At 42.1% G+C, this 13,436-nt stretch overlaps 1 protein-coding gene across 4 annotated transcripts in view; it reads left to right on the top strand.

The window, feature by feature from the left end:
- The window catches only part of FARP1 (FERM, ARH/RhoGEF and pleckstrin domain protein 1), a 356,237-nt gene that overhangs the window by 243,040 nt on the left and 99,761 nt on the right, over positions 1–13,436 (top strand). For all 4 annotated transcript variants that reach the window (XM_050947809.1, XM_050947801.1, XM_050947782.1 and 1 more), the window contains exon 7: positions 9,668–9,782. In XM_050947809.1, the coding sequence (XP_050803766.1) occupies positions 9,668–9,782 (115 nt within the window). The remainder of the gene's footprint in view (positions 1–9,667; positions 9,783–13,436) is intronic.

Genomic DNA, 13,436 nt, shown 5'->3' with positions numbered 1-13,436 from the left:
GGGCTGTTTCTTCCCATTATTAATGTTTGGTCCAAAAGCATATGCCAACAACTCTCCATTCACTTTGACCTCCAACGACCTGTGTGACTGAGCAGCGGTAGGAGACAAAAAGAGCAGCCTTAGTGGAATTCTATATCCCTGTGACCATTTTGAAACTGAATGTTTGTGCAGCCCAGACTTCAAGGGGAAAAAAGTTCAACATTTAAAAGGAAAAAGCTTTACATGTGTGGTTCCAAAAGGGACTGAGTCTCAACAGAATTGTAACGGAAGTAGGTGGTGAACAAGTACATAACTTTTTATTTTCTCAGCAACTGTATTTACCTCCTCAGGAAATTGGGAGTAGTTTTGTCTCTGCCTTCTGACTTCAGCCATGAAAAAAAACAGAGCTGTAACTGAGAGGTTGTAAACCTGAAAAGAGAGTTCTTTGAGTAATTGTCCCTCCGAGTGCCTCACTTCAGATGTGCATGTTCCCCTGTGGTGGGATCTCTGGGGTGCAACCCGGAACTGGGGTACCGCTGTGTCCCCTTAACTCTCCAGCCTGGGCTGTCTCACAATGCTCTGTTAGTGACAGGCAGAAAACCCACTCCAGGCACTGAGAGATCACAGCATGTGGAGCCCCACACCCAGCTAGATTGCGTGAATGCTCCCAAAGCCACTCACGAATCTCACAGAGAGAAAGGCACCAACCAGTTCCCCTCAGCTTCCCAGCCTTGTGTCCCAGAACTGTACCATTTTGCCCTAGTCAGAAACCTGACCAGTGTAAGTTTATTACCCAGTATAATGGTAATAATGTAGATGTAGAGAGGACATGCACCAGCTTTTGTACCTGAGCTGAGTTTTCCCACGCACTTCAACCAAACTGCACTGTTTTAAGTAAAATATAAAACAGATTTGTTTAACTACAGAAAGATAGAGTTTAAGTGATTTATAATTGTTAGGCACTAAAGGTCAGAGATAGTTACAAAAAAAATAAATAGATAAACATACAGTCTAAATCTTAAACCTTATTAGACTAGGTTGTATTTGGATCAAGCAGTTTTCTCACCCCACTGGATGTTACAGTTCTTAATACGTAGGCTTCCCCTTTTAAGCCTGGAACCAGTCTCCTCAGATCAAGTCTTTGTCTTCCCAGCATTCTTGTTGCTTCCAGCATAGGTGGGGAAGGAGAAAGGCCAAGGCATGATGCCACCGTCTCCTATTTTGAATCCTCAGCCCGTGTGCCTAGAGAACACTCGCCCAGACGTGTCCTGGTGGACTTTGCTGAGTTGCAGGGTTGAGCAATCCCCCATCGTGTGATGCTTGGGCAGCCCTGTTCCATTATTGTAAATCCCTTGTTTACAATTCCCCTGCTGATGGGTTGCTTACCACCTCCAGGGGTGGATCACCATCTACCAGTAGAGACTCTCAAACTTACAACAAATTTCAGCAACAACCATAAAGCAAAATCTCATAACTTCATATACACTGATGATATACATATTTGGGCAGAACAATGAGTTTCTTCAGATCATGACCTTTCATATGATATCTTACATGGCATACTTTATGTGAAATATATAATAACTATATGACGGGTGAATATGAGGGTCCCAGGGGGCTGCTTTGAGGTATAGAGTGCCATAGCCCCTGATCAGAGATTTTGGATAGCAGTGTCTGCATGGTCTCCTCCTGTGCTCTGTACGCCATTGTGCTCTGATCTGAGGGCATGCAAGACAGGGTTGACCTGACACCATTCCTTCTCAACTGCTCTGCAGTGTCTGGGGTAGCTTACCCCTAGTCCTAGCTACCTTCCATTCATTATTCTTAAATTTTTCATCTTTATCATCTTTTTTTTTTTTTAATTTGTAACTTTCCTTTCATGATTTTCGTGTGGATTTTTGGGGGGAGGAGGCTCCTCCCTTCTTTTTGTGGTCCCCCACCCATAGGGCCTCTCTGTTGGTTGGAGCCTTCTTTTCCTTTCTTCTTGATGGGTACACCCCAAGCCCTGAGTTTTAAACCCTGTTACACCTGTAGAAAGTCTTTTCCCTTTACCAGTGGTCATTCCAGCAGTCTCTGCTGTCTGGGGGGAGACGCACATACCTTCGAGGTTTCAAGCTCTGCATCACATTTGGGAGTAGATGCAGGAAGCTGAGAGAAGACAGACTTAAGCTGCTCCTCACAGAGCATTCTATGAGACCCTCCTCCAACTTGACTCTCCATGATGATGCCTTGCTAGAGCCAGTAAAACCAGTATGGCAGTCACCAGCCATTGTCCCATGCACTTTCAAAGGAGCAGACAAGAAATATTATGTACCCACCAAGGGCGCAGAATAACTATTCACCCATCTTGTCCCGAATTCCTTAATGGTTGATGCTGTAAATAAAGAAAACAAACACCATTCCAGGCCCACACTAAACAATAAAGAGCATAAATGACTGGACCTTTTGGGGCCTAAAAATTACTCTCTGCCTGCTTTTCAGGGGAGCAAATTACCACACCTTGAGTACTAAATACAACTACACAAACTACAATAAATTCATTCATTTTATTGAACATCTCCCACAAGAACAAAGTGGTCAGTTCCAAGTTTCTAGTCCTGTTCAACGCACTGGAACTAAGACTCAACACAGAAAAGCCCACTTTGATACCCACCCAGTGTATTGAGTTCATAGGAGTCACTCTGGACTCCTGAACATTCAGGGACTACTTATCATCAGATTGAGTCATCTCCCAGCTTCAGTTAAGTCTTCAAACATCAGCAAAAACCTACCTGCAACTGTTGGATCACGTGGCAGGCTGCACATTCATGACCCCTCATGTCAGATTATATTTCTGATGCTTTCAGGGCTGTCTATATGCCCAAAAAACACAGCCTAAACAAACGAATATCAGTTCTCCAAAAAGTCCTCAAGTCTTGATTGGCAGAAGAATCCCTGCTAGACTTGTGGGGGTGGTTCTTTTCATTCATCCATCCTCCACATAAACCATAACAGCAGACTCTTCTCTGAGAGGATGGAGTACCCACCCTGAAAACCTTATAGTACAGGGAAAGTGGACCCCTCAGGAATCTGCCTTTCACATCATTCTACTTGAGCTTAGAGATGTTTGGTGTGCATGCAACCCATTTTCTACCCATAATCAAAGATTATCCAATCAGCATCATGATGGATGACAAAACAACCATGTATTACATAAGCTGCCAATGAGGAGCAAGTTCTGTATACTTGTGCAAAAAAGAAGTAAAACTTGGAAACTGGTGCACAGCCAGCCAGATCAATATCTTATCCACATATGTATCTCGTCTACAGAACACCGTAGCCAACAAGCTGAACAGAATTTTTTGCCAAGAGCACAAGTGGGAACTGAGCAATCTGACCCTATCGGAGATATTTTCACTCAGAGCTTCCCAGAGTTAGACTTCTTTGCAACATCATTCAACAAGATGTTTCATGAGATCTACTCAAAGGGAGGACATGGCTCTCCTCATTCCATGGCCACGATCCCTGCTGTATGCATATTCTGCCCACCCCCTCACACTGTTGCTTCCAAAAGTCCTATAAAAGATAAAACACAGGAGAAGTCAAAATCTTCCTGATAGTGACATCCTGGCAAGAACAGGTTTGGTTCCCAGATCTGATTCACCTGTCACTTTGTTTTTAGTAACAGAGAAATCCAGACTTGCTGACTAAAGAATCAGGGAAAACTGTTTATTCCAATCTTCCCACGCTACCTTTCAAGGCTTGGCTCCTCGATGGTTCTTGGACATAGAAATGGATTGCTCATTTGAAATGCAGAATGTGCTGTTGAATGGTAGGAAACCATCCACATGGAAGATCTTCATAAAGATTTTGGAAACCGCTCCAGTTCAGATGCATCCTGCATGGTTTGTCTCCCTCTGATTCCCACTAAACAAATATTTTAGACTACCTCTTAAGTTTAAAGAGCTTGGGTTTGTCACTGAGTCCATCCAGTTCACCTGTTGCAGCCTCCAACTTACCTGTTGTGTATTCTTTTTGTTTGCACATCCTACAATCTCTGGATTCATTGAAGGACTGGCCAACTTTTTCCCACAAATTAACCTATCCCGTTTGGGACCTTAATCTCATTCTCAGTGCACTAGTGAGACCACCCTTCAAGCTCTTAGCAGAGTGCTCTCTCCTGCACTTATCCATGAAATCCTCTTTTCGCAGAGCTGTTATGTCAACTAGAAGAGTAGGAAAATTCTGAGCCCTTATGGCAGAACGCCCTTACACTGTTTTTTATTGGGATGAAGTGGGTCATCCTCGTTTTCTCCCCAACATCTCCTCAGACTTCCACATTAATCAGGACATAAAATTACCCATCTTCTAAACTGCACAACTTTAGATAAAATGCTAATCTACACACTTTGGATGTCAGGAGGTCACTAGCTTTCCATCTAGAACTAGACCCTTCAGAGCCTTTTCTAGGCATTTTGTTTCCTTCGCAGACAGAATGAAAGGAGCCCCTATTTCTACCAAAAGACTACCCAAATGGGCCTTAGGATGTATTTTATCCTACTGTGAACTCTCTTCTATGCATCCTTCCTCCAGGCTGACTGCCCATTCCACCATAACGCTAGTCAACCTCTATTGCTTTTCTCAAGAATGTCCTCATCAAAGACATTTGTAAATTTGCCACCTGATGATCTGTTCACACCTTTTCCCAGCACTACATCATAGGGTATGCTTTCAGATCTGATGCTGATGCTCAAAACACTGGTGGCTGTTGTCCAATCTGTACTAGATAGAACTCCCCAGCACCCACCCTCTCAGTTTAGGCACTGCTCAGAAGTTAGGTGAGTGGAGTGCCCATAGGGACAATTACTCAGAGAGGTTGGTTACATGTAAAGTAACTTGAGTTCATTGACATACTTTCTTCCTATGGGTGCTCTACTACCCATTCTCCATCCCCTCTACTTCAAAGACCTGTCATTAGGCTGGAGTTCGCAATGGAGTGGGAACTATTTTAAAGCCCTCAACAGAAATAGAAAATAATTGATTGCAGAGTTAAGATTTAAACAAGGAAAGATAAATTGTGCAGTCTATAACAAGAAGACTAAGTAGGATAGAATGATCCATAGGATTAAAGCCATGCTAAGAGCAAGCTGAACAACATGAGAGATCTGTCATCATAGGCAAGGAGTAAGTTATTTACTCTTTTAGCCTGTTCATCATTAAAAAGAGATTTGCTAAGGGACAGATAAATCTAAATTGTTTGAGCCTTAGTTAACTGTTCCTCTTTCCTGCCAGACTAAGAATGTGGTGTATGCAACAGTGTCTTTTAATTGCTAGAAGAAGCCAGTTCTTTTTCTTCTCTGAAGATGAAGGTTTGGGTGCTGATTAAACTAGATGGGATTTTCCCTATTGTTTTTTATTTTTTTAAATATATATATAATAATTTTAATTGTGCTTGTGGGATTTTGTTTATTATTGTATGTGATGAATACCTGAAAATATTATTCACGTTTTACTCATCACCCATGCAAGTGCTTAAAATACCTTTTTAAAACAAATTTTCTGCTTGTTCTTTTTTTTTTAACTTGAGAAATATCAGAAATGTCAATTCTGGTTACATTGATTTTGGTAGCTGTCTTATATTGGACAGAGGGTGTTCAGAGAATGTATATTGTACATTGTTAGTTTCTGCACCTAAATTGGAGGGTTTGTGTTGTTGAATCTGTTCTAAAGATTTCCTTTTATTTTCTCCAAAATGTTAAGTAGTCATTGCAGTAAAATAGTTAACAAAAATAAGACAACGTTTTAAACAGTTTTTAAACTAAAAATCCCTTTTCTCAATTGTACTAGTTTCACTCCTTTCCCTCTGATAATGTTATTTCACTAGATCTTTAATAATTATAGAGTCTACTAGTCTAGATAGAACCTAAATTTCTGACAAGTTGAACATTTAAAAAATGTGTCTCATGCTGAAAATGTGTAAGTTCCTGTATAATAATAGGAAGTTATGCTCTGAAAGAGGCTCAGCCAATGAGGGAATGAGATTCTAGAACCCTTTGTATTATCTTAAACTGGTAGAGCTTGATGTGGGTGGGATTTATTTCTCTTTCCCTAGTCCCAGATCTGTCTATTATGTTTAGAATTAACACATAAGAGTCTGATTTATGAACCCCTAAAAATGTGTTTAATATTATACTTGCATGTTATTTCTAATGGACTAGAGTTTAATATTGTCTGTTCCCATCTACAAGTGACCAAAATCCTATGTAATTATTGCACCACCCCAGTGTAATAGTAAAGTTTCCAAACTTGTTGTGCTAGCAAGCCCTCCTAGGACCCCATGTGATTATAATTCTCACTGAAGATCTCTTGTATCTCCTAAAATGTTTTCTGTGAGAATTGGCCCTGACAGTTCCTATAATGGGATCTCATCTGCTTTACTCAATAGTGTATTTAAATTGTCTCTGACATTTATTCATTGGCTAAAAAATTATTTGATGTATTTTTCTGAATAAATATAAAATCAGCAGCTGCGACAGCAGTGATATAAAAGCGGAAAGAGCAGGGAGGCAAGAGGTGAAGAATGGCGTTGCATCATCATGCTGTGTGCATTCACCTCTGCATAACGGGTCTTTGCATGATAGGTTTCTGTTTCCAGGAGTCCCTTTGTGTTAGGGACGTCTTTGGCAGTATCTTCAGATGTTACAGGCTGCTCTTCGTATAAAATCCTATTTTGAGAGCATCAAATGGGTTATATTAAAATTAACATATATATTACAAAACAGACTATTTATATTGAAAGATACTACATAAAATGTCTCAAAACACTATAGAAAATGTGTTAGAACAGAGAATGCTGCATATGCTTTGGTACTTGGAGTCATGCAGAAAGGAGAAATGTGAGGTAAAAAGACGGAGCAGATAAAAAGCAATTAGAGATACTAGAAGTACTACTTCAGGCTAGTTACAGCAAGGGGAGAACGGAACCATGTGCTAATGTGGTAAGAGAAAAGTGAGGTGTGGTTAAAAATCAATCTTTGGCTAAAACGATCAGGAACGTAGTAAAGTAATAAAAGAGGGAATAGCTCAGAGGGAAAGTGAGTTCCAGAAAGTGCAGCCCAATCTGTAGAGCCCTGTTTCTCAAACTGGGGTAGCCGCTTGTGTAGGGAAAGCCCCTGGCGGCGGCCAGTAAGTCCCTTGGCCCGCACTGCTTCCAGTAGCTCCCATTGGCCTGGAGCAGCGAACCGCGGCCAGTGGGAGCTGCAATTGGCCGGACCCGCTGATGTGGCAGGTAAACAATCCGGCCCTGCCCGCCAGGGGCTTTCCGTACACAAGCAGTGACCCCAGTTTGAGAAACGCTGCTATAGAGAAATACTAGAAAGGGGTCTTGGAAGTAGGAGACTGGAGAGGGAAGAGGGAGAAGTAGGTGGATACGAGGTCAGAGGGAACAAGTCCTGGGGAGTTTGGAAGCCCTAGAGGTTGATTTGAAATGGATTTGGGGGTGGTAGATGCAGTGAAAGTGGCAGAAATCATATTGCTGCAGGGGGAGAATAGTCTGACTACAATATGTTTGGCCTCTTGATGTTTAAAGAATGTAGGACTTTAAGAAAGCCATACAAAAGGGAATTTTAAGCACTTGCATGGGTGTGAGTAAAATGTGAATAATATTTTCAGCAGAGCATGGGTCCAACTAATGTCATATTTTAATGATGTTATGGATATAGTGATAGGCAGGGCTGGCGCTACCCTTTAGGCAGCCTAGGCAATTGCATAGGGCACCAGAATATTTGGTGGGCGGCATTTTGCCGGAGGGAGTGGCAGGCAGCTCCAGTGGAGCTGCCGCAGTGGTGCCTGCAGAGGGTCTGCTGTTCCGCGGCTCCGGTGGAGCTGCCGCAGTGGTGCCTGCAGACGGTCGGCTCCTCGCACAGCTCCGCTCAACTGCCCGCAGGCACGACTGCAGCAGCTCCACCGGAGCCACGGAGCACCAGACCCTCCGCAGGCACCACTGTGGCAGCTCCACCGGAGCCGCTGGACCAGAGCACGGGGCGGCGAAATTCCCGTCCGCCTAGGGTGCTAGAATCCCTAGCGCCAGTCCTGGTGATAGGCAGTCTTCTTTCTTCCTTAAACATCTTTCCTTTCCTTTTTTAAGTTCAAAGCCAAGGATGACTCTCAAAATTTCTGACCTTGGGGACAAAATAGAAATCTGAGTCTTGAGCTACTCTTAAAATGTTGATCAGCATAGCTACATAACTTCTGTTGAGCACTGTAGTTACACTGACATTAAGTCCTGGCGTAGACGCTGATAGGTCAACAGAAGAATACTTCCATCAATCTAGCTATCGCTCCTCAGGGAGGTGGATTACCGGATTACAGTGACGGAGGAATTCCTTCCATTGCTGTAGGAACTGGAAGCACATGCATTATGGCACTACAGCAACATAGCTGTTGCGCAGTTGTAGCACCCAGAGTTTAGACATGGCCTCAGTGAAACTGGAGTTAATGATACGGAACTGTGGGCTTTTTGTGCAGGAGGTTTCTCATTTTTAAAGTATTCAGCAGTGGAAAGAGGTAGAGTATCAAGGAGCTGATGGAACAGCCAGCATGGTCTTCTAACACATCATCTATTCATTCTTTTCAGAGGTAGAAGTTGTAGAATTTATTCAATGTCTGTGTATGATCCCTGGATTTTAATTTAATCTCTTTATAAGGAACCTGGTTAGGTATAAAAGATTAATAAAGCTATACTGCTTGGATATTGGGGTGTATTGATCTTTCACAGAGGGGTGGACAAAGATCAGTAAAAGCCTTCATTCATTGTACTGTTCCTAGTACTCTGAGATGATAATGGGCAGAGGGAATATCATTTTACAAAGAAACCGATAGCAGAAACTTGTAAATAATGTATGATAGAGTAGCAGGCAACATGCTATTAAATATTCTGATTCCCATATGTAGATTGCCAAAAATAAGTAACTTCCCACTAATGTGGCAGAGCTAAAAAGTGGCTTACATAGTGACCTGTTGCATACTTGTAATTACCCCAACTGCAGCAGTTGGGGGCAACTTCAGTCTGAGAAATGATTTATTAAATTGTATTCACAGAAACAAAATATAACAATAAGCCAGAGAAAGGAAAAAGACTGGATGTTCTGAAGTTCTGCAAAATACGAAACAGACAAATGCTTCATACATTTCTGGGTTGCCATATATGTATGTATTAAAAAACAAATAAACCACCCCAAAAATGTGTCTGTCTTCAAATTTGACATAATGCATAATTGCATGAAACTTCGGGGTGGAGTTTAGGGAAAGAAATGCACATTTGTTGTTCTAGAGGAAATGAAGTTGTTGTGTTGAGTGCCACAATGCGCTTCACAGAAGCTAATCTACTCCAATGAAATGTTCATCAGCAAATTGAAGACCCTCCACCAACCCTTATCACACACTCAAATCAATACATCTTTGAAATTATTTCATTTGGTTTTTTAAAAATCTACTTGTAGGGAACAGGAGAACCCTTACTCTTGGGCTACTTTTCATTGTTTCAGTTACCTATAAAGATGATAAGGAATATGTGGAACATACAGTAATGAAAATGAGTTATGAAACCATATTGCAGATTTGGGCAAACATACTTTTATTACTCTGTTTTTTGGTTTATCTGCATAATATAGATTAAACACTGGGTTTTGATTTTTCTGTCCCTCTCTAGCTGAGATTGGGGATTTTGATGAAACCATAGACCGTGAACACTTAGCGAAGAACAAGTATATACCTCAACAAGAAACACTAGAAGACAAAATCATGGAATTTCACCGCAATCATATGTAAGTCCCAGCTTTTGTTCTTATTAATTTTCCTTTCCTTCAATGTAATTCTAGCTGTGAACACAGCAAAGAATCCTGTGGCACCTTATAGACTAACAGACGTTTTGGAACATGAGCTTTCATGGGTGAATACCCACTTCGTCAGATGCATGTAGTGGAAATTTCCAGGGGCAGGTATATATATGCAGGCAAGCTAGAGATAATGAGGTAGTTCAGTCAGGGAGGATGAGGCCCTGTTCTAGCAGTTGAGGTGTGAAAACCAAAGGAGGAGAAACTGGTTTTGTAATTGGCAAGCCATTCACAGTCTTTGTTTAATCCTGAGCTGATGGTGTCAAATTTGCAGATGAACTGAAGCTCAGCAGTTTCTCTTTGAAGTCTGGTCCTGAAGTTTTTTTGCTGCAGGATGGCCACCTTAAGGTCTGCTATAGTGTGGCCAGGGAGGTTGAAGTGTTCTCCTACAGGTTTTTGTATATTGCCATTCCTAATATCTGATTTGTGTCCGTTTATCCTTTTCCATAGCGACTGTCCAGTTTGGCCGATGTACACAGCAGAGGGGCATTGCTGGCATATGATGGCGTATATTACATTGGTGGACGTGCAGGTGAATGAACCAGTGATGGTGTGGCTGATCTGACTAGGTCCTGTGATGTTGTCGCTGGTGTAGATGTGTGGGCAGAGTTGGCATCGAGGTTTGTTGCATGGATGCATTGATGCCACAGCACAACTGGCTGCTGAGCTCTGTGCCTTTATCCTCACACACAACTATTTCAAATTTTGATGACAATATATATTTCCAGATCAGTGGCACTGCTATGGGCACCCGCATGGCCCCAGAATATGCCAATATTTTTATGGCCGACCTGGAACAACGCTTCCTCAGCTCTCGTCCACTCACGCCCCTTCTCTACCTACGCTACATTGATGACATCTTCATCATCTGGACCCATGGGAAGGAGACTCTGGAAAAATTCCACCACGATATCAACAGCTTCCACCCCACCATCAACCTCAGCCTGGACCAATCTACACGGGGGGTCCACTTCCTAGACACCACGGTGCAAATAAGTGATGGTCACATTACCACTACCCTCTACCGAACCTACCGACCGCTATGCCTACCTTCATGCCTCCAGCTTCCATCCCGGGCACATCACACGATCCATTGTCTACAGCCAAGCACTGAGGTACAACCGCATCTGCTCTAACCCCTCAGACAGAGACCAACATATACAAAATCTACATTTCCAAAACTACAATACCCACACGAGGAAATAAGGAAACAGATCAACAGAGCCAGACGTGTACCCAGAAGCCTCCTACTGCAAGACAAACTCAAGAAAGAAACCAACAGGACTCCACTGGCCATCACATACAGTCCCCAGCTAAAACCTCCTCAACGCATCATCAGGGATCTACAACCCATCCTGGACAATGATCCCACACTTTCACAGGCCTTGGGTGGCAAGCCAGTCCTCGCCCACAGGCAACCTGCCAACCTGAAACATATTCTCACCAGTAACTGCACACCGCACCATAGTAACTCTAGCTCAGGAACCAATCCATGCAACAAACCTCGATTCCAACTCTGCCCACATATCTACACCAGCGACACCATCACAGGACCTAACCAGATCAGCCACACCATCACTGGTTCATTCACCTGCACGTCCACCAATATAATATACGCCATCATATGCCAGCAATGCCCCTTGCTGTGTACATCGGCCAAACTGGACAGTCGCTACGGAAAAGGATAAACTTACACAAATCAGATATTAGGAATGGCAATATACAAAAACCTGTAGGAGAACACTTCAACCTCCCTGGCCACACTATAGCAGACCTTAAGGTGGCCATCCTGCAGCAAAAAAACTTCAGGACCAGACTTCAAAGAGAAACTGCTGAGCTTCAGTTCATCTGCAAATTTGACACCATCAGCTCAGGATTAAACAAAGACTGTGAATGGCTTGCCAATTACAAAACCAGTTTCTCCTCCTTTGGTTTTCACACCTCAACTGCTAGAACAGGGCCTCATCCTCCCTGACTGAACTACCTCATTATCTCTAGCTTGCCTGCATATATATACCTGCCCCTGGAAATTTCCACTACATGCATCTGATGAAGTGGGTATTCACCCACAAAAGCTCATGCTCCAAAACGTCTGTTAGTCTATAAGGTGCCACAGGATTCTTTGCTGCTTTTACAGATCCAGAGTAACACGGCTACCCTTCTGATACTTAACTGTGAACATATATTGAGCTTTAGCTATAAAAGATTTTCAGGCCTATGAGTTAGTTACTTTTTGCCCTTTCAAGTCAACGTACAAGATGTTTAAAGAGCATCAGTTGATTTTGATTTTCTTTCTAGCATTCAATTATTTTTTCAGCCTGTTTCACACAAAAGGATTCATTGTCAGTTTTGTGCATGCAAATACAATTGTAAATGATGACCCTGATCCTGCAGATAATTGGATCAGTACTCTCATTGAGGTCAAGGTCATTGAATATATCTTTCACTGCCATAGATGGCTGACAGAAGGCTCAAAAGTTAAATTTTGGGGGAAGCTTGTGAGCCAAGAGGAATCAGAAAGGTTCTCTGAATAGAAATGGGAGGTTAGGTATCACATAACCCACGGAAGAGATGAGTCTTAGAAGGGAGTTAAGAGATTGAGGATCAGTTAGGAGCAGAATGGCAGGAATTTCTGCTTTTGAGAACCATTCGTGACTCAAGCCATTGCATTTTGAAGTAAGTGAAGTTTGGGGTTTATTGGTTGTGGTTTTTGTAAGAGCAGTTATGTTAATCAGGACTGTATGATTTAATATGACGAATTTAAAATTTATGGAGCCCAAAATGTATGTTCACTGCCCTCAATGTCTTTCATCTTATTCCTTTGCACATTTCCTTTATCCTACCCAATTATATAGTAGACAATATTCATATAATCTTTTATTTTCAAGAGCCCAGTAAGCCATATAATTTACTGTTCTGTTGGAATAATGTATATAAAATTCTGTTAGAGTTAGTGGTTGAAGATGCACACTATCAACCAGCAAAAAGGCTTTGTGTACACGACTGTTTTTGTGTCCTCCCACACTATTATAATTTGGGAGCTAGAATTCTTCATTGAAAGAGCATCTATATATGTGCTTTTAAGGTGGTATGCCCATGGTAGGGGACCTCTTAGTTAATCAGCAGGAACATCTGATTAAAATGAGACAATTTTAACTGTAATATATTCTTTTATTTTAGAAAATATAGCAATCCTATAATTGCTAAAACGCTGATGCCCAGAACTGTGCTTCCCTGATTAATTGTATTTTAGGTGAAAACTGGTCACAATCCAGTATCTCTGTGCTTCTAAGGGAGGGTCTTTCAAGTTCTAGCTTTACAGTGGAGACTTCTGCTAGCATACCTTTGTCAGTTAAGGGTATGAATAGCTGACCCACATAGCTTTGCTGGCAGAAGTCCCTAGTGTATAGGCAGCTATACCAGCAAAGCTGTGCTTTTACTAGTATAGCTTGTTTCATTCAGGAGGAGTGGTTTCACTATAACAGTACAAAGCACACCGCTAGGAATGCTTTGCTGTTATAATATATCGGTATAGATACATGGGTAAGGAGCTCCTAGTGGAGACATGGGCTCTGTTTGAGATAG

This window comes from Gopherus flavomarginatus, chromosome 1 (assembly GCF_025201925.1).
Source record: "Gopherus flavomarginatus isolate rGopFla2 chromosome 1, rGopFla2.mat.asm, whole genome shotgun sequence".
Classification (NCBI taxonomy): Eukaryota; Metazoa; Chordata; order Testudines; family Testudinidae; genus Gopherus; species Gopherus flavomarginatus.
Note: the sequence above shows the minus strand (reverse complement) of the source record. Positions and strands in the feature narration are given on the sequence as shown.